An 18,852-nucleotide genomic window follows, 5' to 3' on the forward strand; every position below is an offset into this window, starting at 1 on the left:
GGGGGGCTGCGCTGGGCACACAGAGGAGGAGGAGGAGGAAGAGGACGAGGAGGAGGAAGAGGAGGATGAGGAGGAGGAGGAGAAGGAGGCCTGGCACGTGGGAGCAGCTGATGAAGGCTGAAATGCTGAGCATTCCCCCAGTGCCTGCTCCGAGGGCAGGGAGCAGGGTCGGGGCTCAGCACCCACCGGGGACCCCAACTCTGCCGTGCCAGGAAGGAGGGATGGAGCAGGATAAGGAGCTGCTTTGTGCCAGGAAAGACAGGAATCCTGCAGCCTGTGCAGTGGGATGGACAGCACCTTGTCCACCCCACAGCCCCCCGAGGTGGAGGAGACATGGGGGGCTGTGAGCACAGGGAGAGGGTCCCTCTGTCCTCCAAGGGTGGCATCTCGACTCTGGGCTCCCTGCAGGTGTTTCCTGCACTGAGGGAGCACGTGTCAGAGCAGGACTTGCAGGAACACCCCCAGCCCCACTCCCACAGAGCCCCCTCACCCCTGGGCACCTTCACACAGGAAGGGGGAGATGCCCCCTGAGCTGCCCCGGGGTCGCTGCCTGGGCAGTCACCCCCCTCGGGCTCCGTCCTGCCGAGCATCTGGAAGTGGTTTGCATGGCCCTGCTCCAGCCTCTGCTCCCTGCTCCCAGCTGGGATCAAACGTTCCAGACCCGCTGCTGGAACCCACCACCTCCTGGCACGGGGTCTGCCCCTCCTCGAGTCCCCCTGACATTTCCCAGCTGGAACAGGGACAATCCCAGCGAAACCACCGCTGGCAGGGACGCTGCCCAGTGACCCCCTGCAGTGCCCCAGGTGACCCTGACGTCCCGTATCCCTGAATCCCACTTTTCTCCGGGCTAGCAGGGATGCAGTGCACCCCAAAGAAGGTGTCAGCCCCCAGGGGAGGCGAGGGCAGGTGGGGGAAGGAGCCCACCAGTCCCTCGTGCGTTACAGAGGCCACGGGTGAAGCCCCCCCCAGGAAGGTGCTGGCACAGGGGGACCCCTTTTCCCTCCCAGTGTCCCCAGTTTGGGAGCACACACCCTGCCCGAGGGGAGAGGAAACATCTGGCAGCGCAGCAAGGCTGAGCAATGCCGGAGCTGGGCCCAAACATCTGGATTTCCCTGGAAACTGGGGAAGGGAAGGGGGGGACCAGCTCCCCTGGGGAAAAGCCTGGGGGGGGGGGGGGAGAGCAGGGGCTGCCTGAAGGGACCCGAGGGCAGCGTGGGGGACATGGGGACTGTCCCCCCTGCCCAGTGTGCCTGGCTTTGCCCCTCCCTCCCTCTCTCTTCTCCTCCGCCCAGGCCGAATTCCTCGGCAATGACATCTCCGTCCACTCACCCCTTTGCCCTCCCTGCAGCCCCTCCACCCCCCCCACAGCGCTCCCCCCTCAGTGGGGCAGGGAATCCGTGCCCAGCGGTGCCCACGGCCAGTGCAGGGCAGGCAGGGGCTGCCCTCAGCCGTGGCCTTGTGCCAGCTGCCTGCTGCCGTGCCAAGGGAAAGGCAGCCGGGATGGAAAACATCTGCCTCGGTCTCCAGGGCGGGAGGAAAACGCCTCCCCCCCCCCCCCCCCCAAAACACGGCGTGGTCTCCTAGCAAAGCTCCCTGCTCTCCCACGGGACGTGTCCCGGCACGGTGGCATCCTCATCCTCATGGCATCCGCATCCTCATCCTCGGGGGAGGAGGAGGAAGGCCAGGAGGGGGAGGAAGGAGAGAGCTTGCCCGAGGGATGCCGTGGGAGCGCTCGATCCCTGGGTGATGCCCGCACACGGGGAGAGGGAGGGGGGGGGTTGGAATTCGGGGCTGGCACCTCTGCCCCTGCATCCACGTGGATTTTGATCCGCGCACGGAGGTGCCGCGGGGTGCAGAGGCGGTGGCAGCGGCTCGGGGGGGACCCCGGGGGTGGCTCTGGCCCGGCGCGGGATGACTCAGAGGAGGTTGGAGGCCGCCCCGAGCTCTCCTGCCCGCGGCGTGACCCGTCATGTGGGGAGGGCTCCAGGCCACGGCTCCAGGGCGGGGACGCTCCCCCACGGCCGCTGCGCCCCCCAAAACTGCCCCTGGGAGGGCGCTGGAAGAAGCCCTGGCACCCCCCTCCCTGCCGTGGCACCCCAGTGTTGGGGGGCACCCCGTCCCTGCTCCTTCCCCCCCAGCACCCTTCCCGCAGCCCCCCGCACCTTCCACCACCCCAAACCCCCACTCTCCCCCCTTTTCACCCTCTCCTCCTTCTCTTGCACCCCCTTTTCCCCTTCCACACCCACCGGGGCACCCCCACGCCCAGCCGCACACACTGGGCACCCCCACGCAGCTCCTCCGGCACCCTCTCCCCTTTTTTCCCCCTTTTTTTAGGTTTGTACCCCTCCCCTCCTCAGTCTCGCATCGCTTTGTGCCCCCCCCCGTACCTCTCTGCCGGGACATGGTGCGGGAGCGCTCACATCGCGGCGGGATCGGGATTGAGATCGGGACCGGGATTGGGATCGGGACCGGGACCGGGGCAGAGCTGTCCCGGCCCGGCTCGGCTCGCACACGCCCTGAGGGCCCCCAGCACAGCCCGGCCGGGGCGGGAGGAAGGCGGGGAAGGGCTCCGCATCCTCCTCGGAGCACCATCGCCATCTGCAGGGACCCGCGCTCGGGGACAACGGGGGGTCTGGGGGGATTTTGGGAAAGGGGAAGGAGGGGGGGAAGCAAAAGCAGCGGAGCCGGGCCGGGTAAAGCCATTTCACCTTTAATTGTAAGCAAAAAATCACTCTCACGCGGATTCTCCGACACCAGCAAATAAAATAAACTCTAACAAAAAACAGAGAAAGTGAATCACTGTAGTCCAGTCCGAAAACAACCCATATTTATATATATATTTATAGATATGTCGTTCGTAGCAGTGAAAGGCAAGTATGGGCCAGTGAATTCCCGATAAATTACATTCTTTACATCCCAACAAGGTCTAGCGGCTGGAAAGTGGCTGGAAACAGAAACCGGGGAGCGTGTGGGGGGGAAAAGGGGGGTGCGGGGGGAGAGGGGTCCTGCCCAAAACGTGTGCGGGGAGAGGGGAGGGGTGTGAGGAGGGGAGGTGCTGCCCGGTGCCGAGCCCTGCCTGCGCGGCCGGAGAGGGGGTGGTGGGCACAGGGACACTGCCCTGCCCTGCCCAGCCGCCCTGGTGGCCGCGGTGCCCATCGAGCCGTGCCCTGCTCCAATCCATCGTCCCAGTTCGTCGTTGCCCAGTTCATCGCCCCAGTGCCCCCAGTGCATCCCCCCCCCTTCCCTCCTGCACCCCCCTTCCCCTCATGTACCCCCTCTCCCAGTGCATCCCCCCCCCGTGGGCACATCTGCCCATGGAAATGCACCGGGAGCTGCCCCAGGGTCCCACTGAGACACCCCCCCCCCAAATTCATCCCAGGTGCTCCCCCTCACCCCCCTCCCAGCCCTGCCCCGCTCCAGCCCGGTGCCAGGGGGGGGTTGGCAGTGTCCTTGGGGGTCCTTGCTGCACGGGAGGGACCCGGGGGGATGTCAAAATTGAGGAGGGGGGGCTGGAGTGGGGCTGCAGTGGGATGGCAGCCTGGTTTTTCCCGGGAGAACATCAGTCTGGCAGTGAGTCGGCCCCCGGGCTCTTCCCAAGTCTCAGGGTGGCAGAGGGGCACTCTAGGGGGTCACAGAGGCACCCAGGGGGCACAGGGACACCCAGGCTGCGGGGGCTGAAGGCAGCAGACCCCCCAGAGAGGAGGGAAACCCCCTCCCATCCAGTGCCCACCCCCCGGATCCAGCGCGCTCCCGGCCGGCTGAGAGCAGAGCCGGGCACTGCCCCTGCCAGCAGCCCCGGGGGGGGTTGTGAGGGGGGGCAGAAAGGGGGCACAAAGCCCAGAGACCCCCCCAAACCACCCCTCCTGGCTGAACCGTGCCTGCCCCGGGGCGGGGGTTGCCCCGTCACCCCTTGACCAGGCAGGTTCGAGCCCCCCCCGATCCCGTTTCCCATGGGAGGAGCGAGGCCGGGAGGGGGGGGGGCAGATCTGGGGGTGTGGGAAAGGGGCCCTAAAAACCGGCTGAGAGCCCTAAAGCGGGTACACGGCGCGACACGGACTGAGCTCGGGGCCGGGCGGGGCTCAGAAGAGGAAGGCTTTCTTCTTCAGCTCGTTGCGCTTCCAGAGGGCCAGTTTGCTGAACTCCTCCGGGGGCATCTCGAAGACCTTCAGGAAATCCTCGGGGGACAGGTGTCTCTGGGGGGGGGGGCAGAGGGGACGGTGACAAAGTGCAGGGACCCCCCGTTGCACCCCACCCCCCCAAAAAACCCCCTGGCACGGCCCCAACCTCCAGCCTGGTCCTGTCCACGCCGGGCGGCAGCTTCACGCGGCCTCGGTTCGTCACCATCAGCATCTCATAGGGGTAGATCTGCGGGGGGAAAGGGGGGCACACACGGCTGTAAGACCCTCTCCCAGCCCCCTCCCAGCCCTGCCCAAGCCCCACAAGGCCCCCCCGGCCCCGCTCACCTTCTGCTCCAACATGCTGGGCAGGGAGTTCCCTCTGTCCATGCGCCCGCGTTGGCCGTTCTGGGGGGGGGGGGGCAAAGCCTGGGGTCAGCCCGGCCCCCCCTCCCCAAAGGGCTGCTCTCCCCCAGCTGAACCCATGCCAAGGTGGTGGGCTCCAGCCTGGCATGGCACAACCCCCCTCCCACCTCCAGCTGGCCCCTGGCCCCTCTGGGATCAGTCCCAGAGGTGGCTCCAATGTCCCCCCCGTCCCATCATACGTCACCCTCTCGCTGGGTCTCCGTCCTGGCAGCCAGGTGAGTTCTTACCTGCAGGGCTGGCAAACAGAGAGGAGCAGGGCTCAGCCCCTGGGCACCCCCGTTGTGACCCCCCCAGCACCCTCCCACAGGAGATGACAAGCCCCCAGAGGTTGTTCTCCAGCCTGTGCTGAGCCCAGGTTTGCCCCAGCACTCCCAATCCCTTGGGACATCCCCACATCCCCCCCGAACATCCCACTTCCTCCAGGACAACCCCATATGTCTGGGATGTCCACACATCCCCTGGGACATCCCCCTATCTCCAGGACATCCATGAATCTCTGGGACATTCCCACATCCCTCAGGGCACCCTTGCATCTCCCAGGACATCCCTGCATCTCCGGGACATGCCCACATCCCCACGGACATCCCCTTATCCCCTGGGACACCCCCACAACTCTGGGACATCCCCACATCCCTGGGACACCCCCACAACTCCGAGACATACCCACATCCCTGGGACTCACCCACAACTCCAGGACACCTCCACATCCCTGGGACATCCCCACATCCCCCAGGAAACCCCCACAACTCTGGGACATCCCCACATCCCCCAGGACTCACCCACAACTCCAGGACATCCCCACATCCCTGGGACATCCCCACATCCCCTGGGAAACCCCCACAACTCCAGGACATGCCCACATTCCCCCACACGTCTACACATTCCCTGGGACATCCCAACATATCCAGGACATCTCCACATCCCTGGGACATCCCCCCATCCCCTGGGACTCCCCCACACCCTCAGGGACTCCCCCCATGCCCCCTCTCCCAAAAAACAGCCCCGTTCCATGGGCTGATCCTCACCTGGACTGCTCTTCTCACTCCCCGCCGAGCCGAACTCTGCTGACTGCAGCTGCAGGGGGACAGGGGACAGGGGACAGGGGACAGGGTCAGAGCAGGGCCACCCCCCGAGCCTGTCTGGGGTGGGGCATGACCCCAGGAGTGCAGGGGGGCTGCTGCTGCTGCCCACTCACCCGGGTGAGGGTGCTCCTGCCCGAGGCCGGCAGGGAGGAGCTCTTGTAGCTCGTGTGCAGGGCTGGAAGAGAGGAGAGATGGTCAGAGGGGCAGGCAGGGAGCTGGGAGGGGCAGGCAGGGAGGTGGGAGGTACAGGCAGGAATGTAGGAAGCATGGGCAGGGATGTGGGACCTGGCAGGGGTGCAGGCAGGAATGTGGGAGGCACAGGCAGGGCTGCAGGCAGGGATGCAGGAGCTGGCAGGGGTGCAGGTAGGGATTGGGAAGTACAGGTAGGGGTGCAGGCAGGGATGCTGAAGAGCAGGCAGGGATGTGTGAAATACAGGCAGGGGTGCAGGCAGGGATTGGGAGGCACAGGCAGGGGTGCAGGAGGTACGGGCAGGGGCGTAGGCAGGGATGCAGGAGCTGGCAGGGGTGTAGGTAGGGATTGGGAAGTACAGGCAGGGATGCAGACAGGGATTGGGATGCACAGGCAGGGATTGGGATGCCCAGGCAGGGGTGCAGGAGGTACAGGCAGAGGTGCAGGTAGGGATTGGGAAGTACAGGCAGGGATGCAGGCAGGGATTGGGATGCACAGACAGGGATTGGGATGCCCATGCAGGGGTGCAGGAGGTACAGGCAGGGGTGCAGGCAGCCAGAGCCAGCGGGTGAGGCAGGGAAGGGCCGGGCTGCGGGAGGAACACCCCACGTACACGTGTGGAAGGGTGTCCGGTCCGGCAGCGAGCGGGTTTTTCTCCGGATCGGGAGAGATTTCTCCATCTCCTCCTTCAGGATCAGCTTCCCGAGGTTGGAGGTGACCTGGGGACGAAGGGAATGTTCATTGGGAACAACATCAACCCCCCCAAGCCCCTCCCGAGGTGCCACCTGCCCACTCCGCCCCTCACCTTGCTCAGCTCCTGCTTCTGGAGCTCCCGCAGGTTCTTCATCTCCTCCGTCAGGTCCTCGTCCTCCTCCTCCCCTCTCTTGGAGGCCATCCGCCTCCTCCACTCCGTCTCTGCGGGCACAGAGGGGGTGTCAGAGCCCTTCCCGGCACCCCACGGGGGTCTCTGAGCGGGATAAACCCCCCCATTCCCACCTACCCACGACGGCCAGGGACGGGGGGCACGGCCAGTAGTCGGTCTCGATCTTGGCGGGCTGGTTGGGGTCGGGGGGCTGCGCCGCCGGGAACTTGGAGGATTCGATGATCAAGTCCTCGATGAGATGCTTCCCGTGGTGGGCGCTGGAATGGTGGTCTGTGGGGTGCAGAGGGTGAGGCAGTGCCTTTAGGGGCGCCCCACCCCAAACAGACCCCACACACACACTCACCTTTCTGCCGGTAGATCGGGGGCTTCTTGTATATGTTGAGCTCCGTCGTGTCGGTCTCTGGAAGGAGAAAGGGGGGTTGGGGGTGTTCAGGGACCACCAAGGTGGGTTTGGCAGTGCCAGGGGGGCCAGCTGTGGGGGGGATCCCAGTGCCAGGGGGGACGTACCGGGTCGGTGGAAGTGCTGGACACTGCTGCGGGTGGAGGAGCCGCCCTGGCGCGAGGCGGGCACGGGGGTGCTGGTGGGGGGCTGCCGGCTCTCCAGCCACTCCCGGATGACCTGTGGGCAAACAGAGGAACAACAATCAGCCAGACATCCCCTCCCCCAATTCAGCATTGCCCCCCCCCTCCTTCTCCTCCCCGGAATTCCACCCCGTGCATCCCAAGCGGTGCCGTTACTCACCTCCGGCGACGGAGGGGGAGAGATGGATTTGGGAGACAGGGAGCGCTGCGGGGAGGCAAGAAGCATTTTATTCCACTTTATTCCGGCAGCCCCACAGCTGGGATTCCTCCCCCCCCCTCCATGATCCCTCCCCTTCCCCAAAAACACCCAGGGTGGCCCAGGGGCATCCTCACCTCCCGGCTCCGGGGCAGCTCCACGTGCTCCATGAGCGAGTAGGTGAAGTGGGGTTCGTAGATCATCAGGTCGGGGCGCTCGATGTCCAGGATCGCCTTGTCCTTAGGGATGGCAGCCAGGTCCTTGTATCCCAGGACCTCGTTGTCCATTTTGGCCTGGAAAGGAGGGAAAACGCCTTAATTTGGAGCGCGGAAAGGGGATATTCAGGAATGGGGAGGGCTGATGTTTTCCGTGGCCCTGCCAGGGTGATGGAGGGGGTTCCTGTCCCCACGGGTGGAGGGATGTGGTGGGAAGGTGGGAATGGCTTCTTACCACGATGCTGGAGGGCGATCCAGGAACGCTGGATCCACGGGAAGAACAGACGCTCCCAGGGGAGGTCAGTGGCTGCTGGATGGAAAAGGAGACATTTGAGGCCAGGAAGGGGTTCAGGGTTGTGTTTGGGAACCCGGGGCGTGGCAGGGGGGCCAGGGGACAACCACGGTGCCCATGGACCTCAGTGCCCCGGGATAAAGATTCCTTGGGGATTTCTGGGTGGGCACTGGGGTCTCCTTTGCTCCTCTGGGGCAGGGGACAGTGGCTTGGCCAGGACACGCTGCCACTAGATGGTGCTGCCAGGCTGGGCTGGGAGGAGGAGGAGGAGGAGGAGGAGGAGGAGGAGGAAGGCAGAGCCCTCCTAAGGGCATCCCATTCCCACACATCCTTGGCCACCAGCCCCTGCCCTTGGCCACCAGCCACTGCCTGCATGTCCCCAGCACCCTGCCTGCACCCCCAGCACCCCTTCTGGACCCCCAGCACCTGCTTGGACCCCCAGCACCCTTTCTGGACCCCCAGCACACTGTCCTGCACCCCCAGCACCCTTTCTGGACCCCCAGCACCCTGTCCTGGACCCCCAGTCCCTGCTTGGCCCCCCAGCATCCTTTCTGGACCCCCACCCCCTGCTTGGACCACCAGCACCCTTTCTGGACCCCCAGGACCCTTTCTGGATACCCAGCACCCTGTCCTGGACCCCCAGCCCCTGCTTGGACCCCCAGCACCCTTTCTGAACCCCCAGCTCCTGCTTCGACCCCCAGCACCCTTTCTGAACCCTCAGTACCCTTTCTGGACCCCCCACGTCCTGCCCACATCCCCCAGGACCCTGCCCACGCCCCCCCCTTACCTTCTGCAGTCTTTCCATTCAGCTGTGGGCAGGAGAGGTTGTGTCAGTCACAGGGTCCTGTGGGGACAGCAGAGGGCTGGGGGCACAGCCAGGGTGGGCACAGAGCACCCCCATGTAGGTCAGGGGCCAGGTGCCCACGTCCCACCACCCTCCTGCCATGGGGCAGCCCCCCAGACACCAAACCCTAACACGGCACGAGGCCGGCACAGTTCCCCCCCCGCCAAATATCGCTGTGCTGGCAGCAGGACAGGCTTCTCGGGGGGTGCCACTGTCCCCCAGGCAGGGGGGACAGGAGCGGGGCACTCACCGCTGCCTCTGTGGCTCCACATCCCTCTGGACGCCGACACCGGGCTGGGGCTCGGATATTCCCTCTGCAAGGGAGACGGGAGAGGTGACGGTGACTCACAGGAAGGTGGAGCTCCACTTCATCCCCGCCGCTGTCCCTGCGGACCCCAGCGCCCGGCCGTGTGTCCCCTGCCCGTGGCGGCTGCCTGGCGGCTGCTGACGGTGCTGGCAAGCGGGAGCAGCGGGAATGACGCCCTTTTGTCCGGCGGCCTCGAGAAGGCTCCAGCGGGAGCGGGACGGGCGTGCTGCGCTCAGCCCCCCACAGCCCCCCGGGGCCTCGGGCCTCCCTGCGCTTTACACCCACAATGCCGCGCACACAAAGGGGAAAATTCCCCATTCTCCTCAAAACTTCTCCTCTCAGGGGGGGGGAGGGAGTTGGGAAAAGCCTCGTGCGAGCCGGGCAACAACAGTGCTGGCTGTCCCCCAGCCCCACGGCTCCCAGGACGGGCGAATCACCCCCCGTGGGATGCAGAGATGGAGAAGGGGCAGGTCTGAGAAATCCGGGAGCATCCTCCCGCTGCCGGCACGAGGGTCCAGCCCAACAGCTCCATCCCCCCCCAGCCACAAATGACCCCCATATTCATCACCGGGGAGGGCTTTTAACCCGCTCACCCCCACCCCCAGCACCTCCCAGCCCCCCCGGGGGTCTGCAGCTCCGGGGACCGGTGGGACGCGATCGGCCCCGAGCGCGGCACAAGGCGGCATTGTCCGGGCACATCCATGAGCTCACACTTTCCAGCGGCGGGGCCAGGGCAGCCCCCCGGGCCTCCGGTCACACCCCCGGGGGCGTTTGGGACACCGGTGGCAGCGAGCAGATGGATGCGATGGCGGAGGAAGCGGCGGGAGCGGCGGGAGGGGGGTGCGGGGACGGCTGGACGCGGACACCGGAGGGGAAAGGAAAAACAACCCCGAGCCGGGAGGCGAGAAGAGATGCCAAAAAACCTGGCGAAGGGTGCCAGGGCTGCACAACCAGCTCGGCCACGGTGTGTGTGTGTCTGTCCCGTGTCCCCCCCCCCGCGCTGGGGGACGCGGGGACATCTTATCTGGCGCAGGCAGGGAGCCACCGCCCCGATGGCAGCCGCGCTCCCCATGGCAACATCCAATCTCCCCGCGAGCCCGCTGGCAGGTGCCCCGCGTGTTCCCGAGATAAGCGTGTTTGGGATTTTTCCCGGCCAGGAGGGCGAGAGGGAGAGGGGAGGGGGGGGGGGGACACGCCGTGCCCCCCTCCCAGGGCGATGCTGAGGGTACCCAGGGAGCGTCGCCGGAGCGGGGAGGGAAAGGAGCTGGGCAGGGAGTCGCGGGAAGAGTGGTGGAGAAGGGAGGGACGGACAGACAGATAGGACAAGTGCCGGAGGGGGCTCACCGGGATGTGGGGGTGCCGGTTCCCCCCCTACCTCCCGTCCCCGGGGCGGGGGGGCCGTGGTGAGGGCTGTGCTGCAGCAGGAAGAGGCCGGTTCCCTCCTCCCCACCCCGAGGAAATCCGGATTTGACTTTTCGCAGCCGCCAAAGCCATCAGTGCCCGGCCCTGGGCCAGGGGCCAGGCTGGGAGAACCCCCCCCCACTGCCCGCGGGGGAGCGGGCAGGGACCCTCCAACCTTCCTCCCCTCGCCCTCCTCCTCATCCTCCCTTCCTCGCCCTTGCCGCGGTGAGGGGCAGGAGCCCCCCGGTGTCCCCGCAGCCTCCCCGGCTCCCCGCCAGCGGTGGAAGCGGGAGGGGACACGCGGGGTCACAAGTTCCCCGAACAGACGGTTCCCGCCAGCCCTGGGAACGGCGTCCGGTGTTTCCCAGCCCAGCCCCGGCCTCCTCCTGCTCCTCCTGCTCCTCCTCCCGACACAAACCCCAAACAAACACAGCCCGGGAGAGGCCCGGAGCATCCTCCACCGGGGGAAAAACCGAGGCACCGCCGCACGTGGGGCCCCACCGGCAACTTGATCGCGACCACGGGAGCACGTGGGTCCCCGACCCGCGGCCGAACGGTGTCCGGTTCCTCCTTTGTCCTGTTTTTCCCTTTTCCATCCCTGCCGGGGCATCTCCCGGCGGCGGGAGCGACCCCGTGCCTATCGACAGCCCAGCCCATCGCTTCCGTGCCACTGCACCCCGCTCGGGGACCCCGGTGGCCTTAAAAGCCACCAGCTGGCAGCGCCTGGCCGCGGGGGTTTTTCCATCCCTGGGATGGAAGGTGCGTCCTGCGGCGGACACGGGGATGCTCCGAGCCTCAGCTCGCCGGGTTGCGGGAGCAGCAACCCGCCCACCCCATCCCGGGGCGGATGGAGACGGAGAGGAGGCATTTCCACCTCCTCGGTTCCTCCCCTCCAAGGAATCTGGGCCAACCCACCCGCTCTCCCGCTCCCTCAGCGCTGCCGGGAGGCTCCGAGCCCTCAGACAAGTTTAGAGCGGGGATACCCGGCCCTCACCCCAAAGCTCCCGGCTGGGGGGGGGTCCGTCCCCGGCCCCCCTGCCCCGCTGGCCACGCCGCAGCCCGCTTTGGGCCGCGGCTCACGTGGCACGTAATCTGGGATTAGAGTGGGATTAGCCTGCTCATCCCGCACGCGGAGGGACCCGCTGGGGGTGTGTGCGGAGGCCGCGCCCTCCGGGGCTCCCCGCGGGGGTCTGGTGGTGCCCCCCGGCCCCCAAAGACCCCCCCCTAGTTCTGCCAGCTCTCCATGAACAGCCCCCATGGATGCCAAACACCGGGAATCTCAGGGCGGGGGTGCCCTGGGCACCCCGATACCGGGCATGGGGCTGTCACAGCGAGGTACCCACCTGGCAGGACAGTGGGGATGCGGCCGGGGGGTCCCCGGAGCCGAGGTGGCAGCTGGTGGCCCAGGTTTTCCCGGGGGAGGCAGGAATTAGCGCTGCCTGAGCCCCCACCCTGCACGCCCACAGCCGGGGGCTGAACCCCCCTCGGAGGTGGTTCCATTCGTGGCCAAGAACTGCGGGGGGGTGGGGGGCGCGTTTTGCACCCCAAATTCCCCCCTCCAGGTAGCCCCCCGATGCTCCACGGTGGTGGGGCCACGGGAGTTTGACCCCTCGGTGCTTTGCCAGGGGGGTTGGATGGGGGGCCAGGAGAGGTTTGGGGGGGGAAAGGCTCCAAAATCCCGTGTCCACGGCAAAACTCCAACCACCACGGCCAGGAATCATCAAAGCCCTTTACGTGGGGGGTGGGATGGGGAGTGCCCCCCCCCTTCAACAGCGCTGAGACCCCACAAGCTCACTTTGCAAGTGGGGCTGGGAATGGCGGGGCTGGGAATGGCAGGGCTGTCCCGGCCTCCTCCCTTGGGATACGCGGTGCCCATGGCAATGTCCCCACGGGAGGAGGGCAGGGGGTGTCCCGGGGGGGTTGTGGAACACTGTGATGTCCCGGAGGGTGGTGGGGGGCGGGTGAGGTGTCGGCGAGGGGTCGGCGATGAAACCCCCTGTCCCCACGTCCCCCGCCTCGGGTCACCGCCCTTCCTATCCCCGCGGCCCCCCAGCAAGGGCAGGGCGCGGGGTGGGAAACGGGGAGGACAAGACATGGGGCTCCTTTCATCCCACTCCCCCCCCCCACAAGTCCCCCGGGAGAGCCGGGAAAGAGGGAGCGACGGGAGACGGGAAAGCAAAGACCGGCCGCGGCGAACCGTCCCCCCCTCGCAACCCCCCCCGGGGCGGCGCGTCCCCCACCCGCGTCCGCGTCCCCTCCCCGAGCCCCGCAGCGCACCGGCCGCTCTCTCGCTCACTCACCTACGCGCGGGGACGACACCGCATCCCTCCGGCCGCGGGGCGCTGCGGGGGGACGCCCTTGGCCCGCTCCGCTCGCTCGCCCAGCCACCCGATCGCGCGTGGGGGCCACCGGGGCTGCGGCGGCTGCGGTGCATCCGAGAGCGGTGACGGTGGGGCGGGCGAGAGGGAGGGCGAGCGAGCGAGCGAGCGGAGGAGCGAACGAGCCTATCTGCCAGCGCCAGCCCCGCCGCCCTCGCCGCCCGATAACCGCGCCGGGGCGGGCGGGGGTGGGTTGCGTGGGAGGCTGCGTGGAAGGGGTGGAGGAGCGCGTGGATGGACGGATGGATGGATGGATGGATGGGTGGGTGGATAGATGGGTGGGTGGGTGGATGGGTTGGTTGCGTGGGTGCCGCTCGCCTCTGCCCACCTCGCTCGCTGCTGGCTCAGTCCCTTTCCCAACAAGGGGAGAATTAGCCGGCATCATGACGAAGCAGTTATTGGCTCCCGCTCCTCCCGCTTCCCCGGCACAAAGAGGGAGGAAAACAGCGATAACCCGGCCTGCCCCGCTGCCAGGAACAGCCCGGACCCCCGGTGCACCCCCTGCAGCCCCCGCTGCCAACCGGGCACGGCAGCCCCTGCTCCCCCCCAAACCCCTCGCCAGGGTTTGGGCACCCCCAGCCCCGATCGGGGGAGCTGAGCACCCCACCGGGCTGTGACAGGGTGTGGGGGAGTGGTGGGGGGCACCTGCCGTCCAACCCGCCGCCCAGGCTGGGTTTGGGGGTGCTGCGAGGGCGGCGCCCACCCCCCGCTGCCCCGGGAGGGGAAATCCGGCAGGAATCTCCATCCGCGGGGCCAGCGGAGCTCAGGGAGGCGCTGAGGACCTGCCAAAATCAAACCCTGGGCTCTGGCAGGGAGAGCTGATGTCCCCTCCCGCACATCCTGAGCCCCCCACATCCCGGGAGTCCTTGGGATGAGCCCCCAGGGCTGGGCTGGGGCAGGGCACGGAGGTTGTGACCATCCCTAATCCCCCCGGAGCCGCCGGGAACACGGGCCTGGCTGAGGATCCAGGCCCCCGGCACGGGAACGGTGCCATGGCTGGACCCCCCCCCGGGGGCGGCGGGGCTGCGTTGGTGCCGCAGCGCTGGGATCCAGCGTCTATTCCCGGCTCTGTGTGGGAGAGAGCAGCCTGCTGACAGCAGCTCCCTCCCCAGGTCCTCTCCCCAGCGCTCTGCTCCTGCTGTTTGCTGCCTCCGTTCCTGTCCTGGCTCAGGGGAGGGCTGCTGGACCCCCTGGAAGCACGTCTGGGGGGGATGTACACCCGGGGGGATGCACGGCCGGGGATGGACACGCAGGGATGAATAAATACCTGGGAGGGTGGAAACACACCCAGGGACGCACATCTGGGGGGGATACACACCCAGGGATGCACATCTGGGGGGGATACACACCCCGAGGTGAACGTCAGGGGGGATACACCCCCGGGGGGATGCACACACGTGTCCTTCGGTGCCAGGGCCAGCCCGGCTCGCTGATGCACGAGCAGCCCGCGATGCCGCCGCGCCCCCGTGCTGAGGGGGCTCCTCCGGCCCCAGCCAGCCCCCCGGGGCCGTGCCCATGAATAATCGAGGCCGTGGCCGCCTCCCCCCCCCCACCAACTAACCCAGTTTCTCAAGCATGAAGACGATCGGCAGCGGCTGCTCGGGCGGATTCCACCTGCGCCCGGGGCCGCTCGGGCGCCTGAACCCGCCGTGGCACCCGCGGGGGGCTCAGCACCGACCCCCCCTCCCCAATCCCGCACCCCGGGGTGCCCGCCAGGGAGGAAGGAGTTTGGGAACGCACTTATCCCGCTCCGACCAGCCCCGGCGCGCTCGCAGAGCCCCCCCCTCCCACCCCCCTCCCCGCTGGGTCACCCCCGGTCCCGGCGGTGCTTCCAAAGCCGGGCCTAAGGCAGGAGGATGCCGGGGGGTTGCTGGGGGGGGTGTGTGGGGGGCAGGGGGAGCGCGGCCCTACCTTCAGGGGAGCCCATGGCCCGCCGCAGGCAGCGCTGCCCGTCCGCCGGGAGCCATCCCTGCGCCGAGCATCCCCTCCCCTGCGCCGCACGGCACGTTGCCACAGCGACCGCCTCCCGCCGCAGCCGGCGGGATGGAGCGCGGAGGATGTGCAGGAGCATCCTTCGGCCTCCAGCCGGGGATGGAGGGGGCGCGGGAGCGGCCTCTGGGCTCGGGGAGGGATGGAGGGGGTGCAGGAGCCTCAGGGAGGGATGGAGGTGGTGTAGGATTCTCCACTGGATTCAGTGAGGGATGTAAGGGGTGCAGGAGCATCCTTTGGATTCAGAGAGGGATGGAAGGGGTGCAAGAGCTTCCTTTAGATTCAATGAGGGATGGAGGGGGTGCAGGACTCTCCATTGGATTCAGTGAGGGATGGAGGGGATGGAGGAGCTTCCTTTGGAATCAATGAGGGATGGAGGGGGTGCAGGAGCAGCCTCTGGGCTCAGTGAGGGATGGAAGGGGTGCAGGAGCATCCTTTGGATTCAGTGAGGGATGGAGGGGGTGCAGGAGCTTCTTTTGGACTGTGTGAGGAATGGGGGGTGTGCAGGACTCTCCATTGGATCCAGTGAGGGATGGGGGGTGTGCAGGACCATCCTTTGTAATCAGTGAGGGATAGAGGGGGTGCAGGACCATCCCTTGGAATCAATGAGGGATGGAAGGTGTGCAGGAGCCTCCCTCGGCCTTGCTGCCCTGCAGGACGGGGCCAAGGAGCATTCCCACATTCCCACATTCCCAGGGGGGACACAGCCCCTGTGCCCCTCTGTGAAGCAGCTGCCCGACCCAAAATTGCCCTATTGCCCCCCTCCCCCCCCAGGGTTACTGGGTTTGCAGGGGCAGTCACCCTACAAGGACTGTTCTGGGTGCTCCCCATGTCCCAGGGGGCACCAGGCCCTGCCACCCCAGTGACACCCCCAGTCCAGCTCAGGGGTCCCCTCTGTCACGGCTGGGACCCCGTGGGGCACAAGGACTGTGGGATTGGGGTGGCAGTGGGGTGGGGGGCTGACACCCCTCACCTCTGCAGCCAGGTGGGTGCTTTGGGGAGTGTCCCTTTCTGGCTGGGCAGCCCCCCCAGACCCCTCCAGCATCCCCAGGCCCCTTGAGCATCCCACGGGAGAGCAAAGCCTTGGGAAAGGCTGGACAGGCTGTGTCAGGGAGAGACACCCTCCAGTGCACTTTCTGCACAGAGGACATTCCCATCCCCACCTCCACCCCCCGCCCCAGGTCTCACCTCAAAAAACAAGAAAGAAGCAGTGTGAGGTTTTCTTTTTTTTTTTTTTTCTCTCCTCCTTCCCCTGCCATAATTAAAAAGGACTCACCCTTCCGAGCCCTTTCTATCCCGGGAGGTCGAGAAGAAAGAGAGGGGAGGAAGGGGAAAACCCTGTAAAGAAAAGAGAGGAAGGGCTTGGGAAGGAGAAGAGAGAGAGAGAGAAAAAAAAAGAAGGGACGAGGGGGGGAAAAAATTAAAGCGGAGATTACACAAAGGGAACTCCTCTACCTTTGAAGCTCGGGCTAAATTGGGGAGGGGGCGGCGGGGGCAGGGAGGGTCCGGACCCAGTCGGCTCCTTTCTCAAAGCCTTCTCCTTTCAAGGACGTCTCGGATTCCTGCAGGAACAAGGAGCCGGGGCTGTGGGGCCGAAGGAATCGGGAGGTGGGAAAAAAAACCCAACTCAAATCCCCGCGGCCGCTCGGGCTAATTCCGGCCGCCACACCTGGGCAGCGGCGCTTTGTTCGCCCCTAATTGCCGGGTGTTGCATTTCCCTCCTGCTTTAAAGCTTCATTTAACTCAAACTGTTATAATTTTCCCCCCTCCCCGGCCGGGCTCCCCCCACCCCACCCCATATTGTGCTGGCGGGGCTTTGTAGGGGCTGGGGGAGCCCCGGCTCGGGGATTACGGCCCCCCCAGGGTCCGGCTGCCACCGCCCAGGGCATTGTCACAGGGCAAGGAGATTATGGGGAGGGGGCACGGGGGGGGCAGCCTGAGTGGTGGCCCCCAGAAGGGACGAGAGGGGTTGCCAAGCTGGGTACCCGCTCTGAGGGTGGTGGTCTTTGGGGGAACAGGGGGGCACCAGGCTGAGGGTGATGCCCTGGGAGGAGGATGGGGGGGACCACGGTGGGTACCACACTGAGGGTGATGCCCTGGGGTGGGTGGGGCAGAGAATGGGGGTATCATAGTGGGTACCACCCAAAAAGTGATGCCAGGCGAGGGGAAGAGCGGGTACTGTGACAGGAGTGATGCTCTGTGAGGTGCCAAATTGGGCACCAGGATGAGGGCGATGCCCTTAGAGGGGGAGAACAGGGGGTACAACTCCAAAAATGATGCCCTGGAGGAGGCACAGTGGGTACCACATTTTGGGGAGCAGCAGGTTGGGTGACAGACCAAGGAGGATGCCCTGGTGGGGAACAGAGGGTCCCGTGCCAAGGGTGATGCCCAGGGAGGAAGAACAGAGGTTATCACACTGGGTGATGTTGTGTAAGGAAAAACAGGGGGGTACCACACTGGGTACCACACTGAGGGGGAGAACAGAGGGTACCAGGCTGGGTATCACAGCGAGGGTGAGGCCCTGGTGGGGGGAGAACAGCGGGCACCACACTGGGCACCACACCACAAGTGCTGCCCTGCCCACCAGGATGCAGCAGCCACCTCCAAGACACCAAGTGGGGGGCACAGACAGGGGTGGGGGACCCCTTTTGCAGCCACCTCCACCCTCCATCTGCCCCTGGCACACCCCTCCCGGCTTCCCTATGCCCAGGGAATTGGGTTTCCCCCATCCCACCAAAGCCTCAGGCCGGGAAGGAAAAGACCCCCAGGCCCCGTCAGTCTCCACACTCACTTTTATTTGCCTCGGGGTTTCCTCCTTTACACAAAGAAACTCCCAAGTCTAAATCATCCAAGGCCTAAAAACTGACTCACAAACAGCAGGGCTGGTAAAAACACACACACAAAAAAAAAGAAAAATAAAAATAATCGATAGCAAAATAAAAATCACCCAAAGGCGGTTTCTCTTTGGCCTGGTGGGCACCCACACGTGTCACTGGGAGAGGGCACAGACCTTCCCCTCCAATAAATAACGTGGGGGCTGCGGGGGGTACAAGTGCTGGTCCCGGGGTCTGTGTGCACGGGCACTCCCCGGACAGACGGACAGACAGACAGACGGGCACCCCACGCTCTCCAGCACCTGCCTGTGGTGCCCCGGGGACAGGAATGTGCCCAGCCCTTGGTGGCACAGGGACATGTCCCTGAGGGCCTGGCAAGGGAAAGGGGGCAAAGGCACCAAAGTGGTGAATGTGGATCCCATGGGATGCTCCAGGGATTCAGGAGCCCAGTGATTGTGTCCAGGGGGGTTGCTGGGGGGATTGGGCAAAGGCACTGGGAAAGGTGGAACCCCTGGGATGCTCCAGGGATTCAGGAGCCCAGCGTGGGGCTGCAGGGGGGATTGGGCAAAGGCACTGGGAAATGTGGATCCCATGGGATGCTCCAGGGATTCAGGAGCCCAGCGTGGGGCTGCAGGGGGGATTGGGCAAAGGCACTGGGAAATGTGGATCCCATGGGATGCTCCAGGGATTCAGGAGCCCAGCGTAGGGCTGCAGACACCGCTGACTGTGCTCCAAACTCTGCCCTCCCCACCCCGAGGGGGGCAGCCGAAAATCCGGCATTTTCAGAAAAGCAGGGAACAAACACCCGGCGCTGGGAGCGACAGGGCAGGGGCTGGCGAGGCTGAAGGCCGCGAGGATGAGGAGGGCGAAAGGCGCTGGGTGGCGAGCACGGACAGCACGGGACGCTCCGGGGACGCAGGAGCCCAGCGACCACCTCCGAGGGGAGCGGGTGAAGGCGCTGGGTGGGATCCCGGGGGATGCTCCTCCGGGAATTCCGACACCAAACCCAGCCCTCCCCCGGCCCGAGGGGGCGTCTAAAAACCCCGTGTTTCCAGAAAAGCGGGGAAGCCCCCAGGGCCGGGAGCTCCGGGGTTGGGGCGGGGGCGGGTCCGGGCGTT

The 18,852-nt window shown here is 66.3% G+C and overlaps 1 protein-coding gene across 3 annotated transcripts; it reads right to left on the reverse strand.

Annotated features, from left to right (window-relative positions):
- Window positions 1–2,694: 2,694 nt before the first annotated feature.
- On the reverse strand, window positions 2,695–14,929 carry LOC113962820 (dematin-like). Of its 3 annotated transcripts, none has more exons than XM_027673595.1 (17): window positions 14,823–14,929; window positions 9,076–9,139; window positions 8,769–8,825; window positions 7,925–7,996; window positions 7,612–7,767; window positions 7,439–7,483; window positions 7,204–7,315; window positions 7,040–7,096; window positions 6,814–6,966; window positions 6,619–6,728; window positions 6,427–6,532; window positions 5,737–5,798; window positions 5,567–5,615; window positions 4,769–4,776; window positions 4,464–4,523; window positions 4,285–4,365; window positions 2,695–4,193 (listed from the first exon to the last, which is right to left on the reverse strand). In XM_027673595.1, exons 3-17 carry the CDS (start codon window positions 8,784–8,786, stop codon window positions 4,080–4,082), a joined length of 1,203 nt encoding a protein of 400 aa, XP_027529396.1. In that variant the 5' UTR covers window positions 8,787–8,825; window positions 9,076–9,139; window positions 14,823–14,929; the 3' UTR covers window positions 2,695–4,079. The 3 variants fall into 3 exon arrangements, with proteins under 3 accessions (XP_027529396.1, XP_027529393.1, XP_027529395.1); XM_027673592.1 differs by having other exon boundaries at window positions 7,925–7,999; XM_027673594.1 differs by lacking the exon at window positions 14,823–14,929 and adding an exon at window positions 12,834–12,900 and having other exon boundaries at window positions 7,925–7,999.
- Window positions 14,930–18,852: the final 3,923 nt, after the last annotated feature.

This window comes from Neopelma chrysocephalum, unplaced genomic scaffold, assembly GCF_003984885.1.
Source record: "Neopelma chrysocephalum unplaced genomic scaffold, ASM398488v2 Primary Assembly neopelma1_185285, whole genome shotgun sequence".
Classification (NCBI taxonomy): domain Eukaryota; kingdom Metazoa; phylum Chordata; class Aves; order Passeriformes; family Pipridae; genus Neopelma; species Neopelma chrysocephalum.

Bases quoted from the DNA above. Each gene is read 5' to 3' on its own strand.
- LOC113962820 (XM_027673592.1), bottom strand. The intron at 7,316-7,438 runs GTGAGTAACGGC...GTTTGCCCACAG, and splicing joins CTCCCCCTCCGTCGCCGGAG to GTCATCCGGGAGTGGCTGGA. The intron at 6,729-6,813 runs GTAGGTGGGAAT...CTGTGCCCGCAG, and splicing joins CCCGTCCCTGGCCGTCGTGG to AGACGGAGTGGAGGAGGCGG.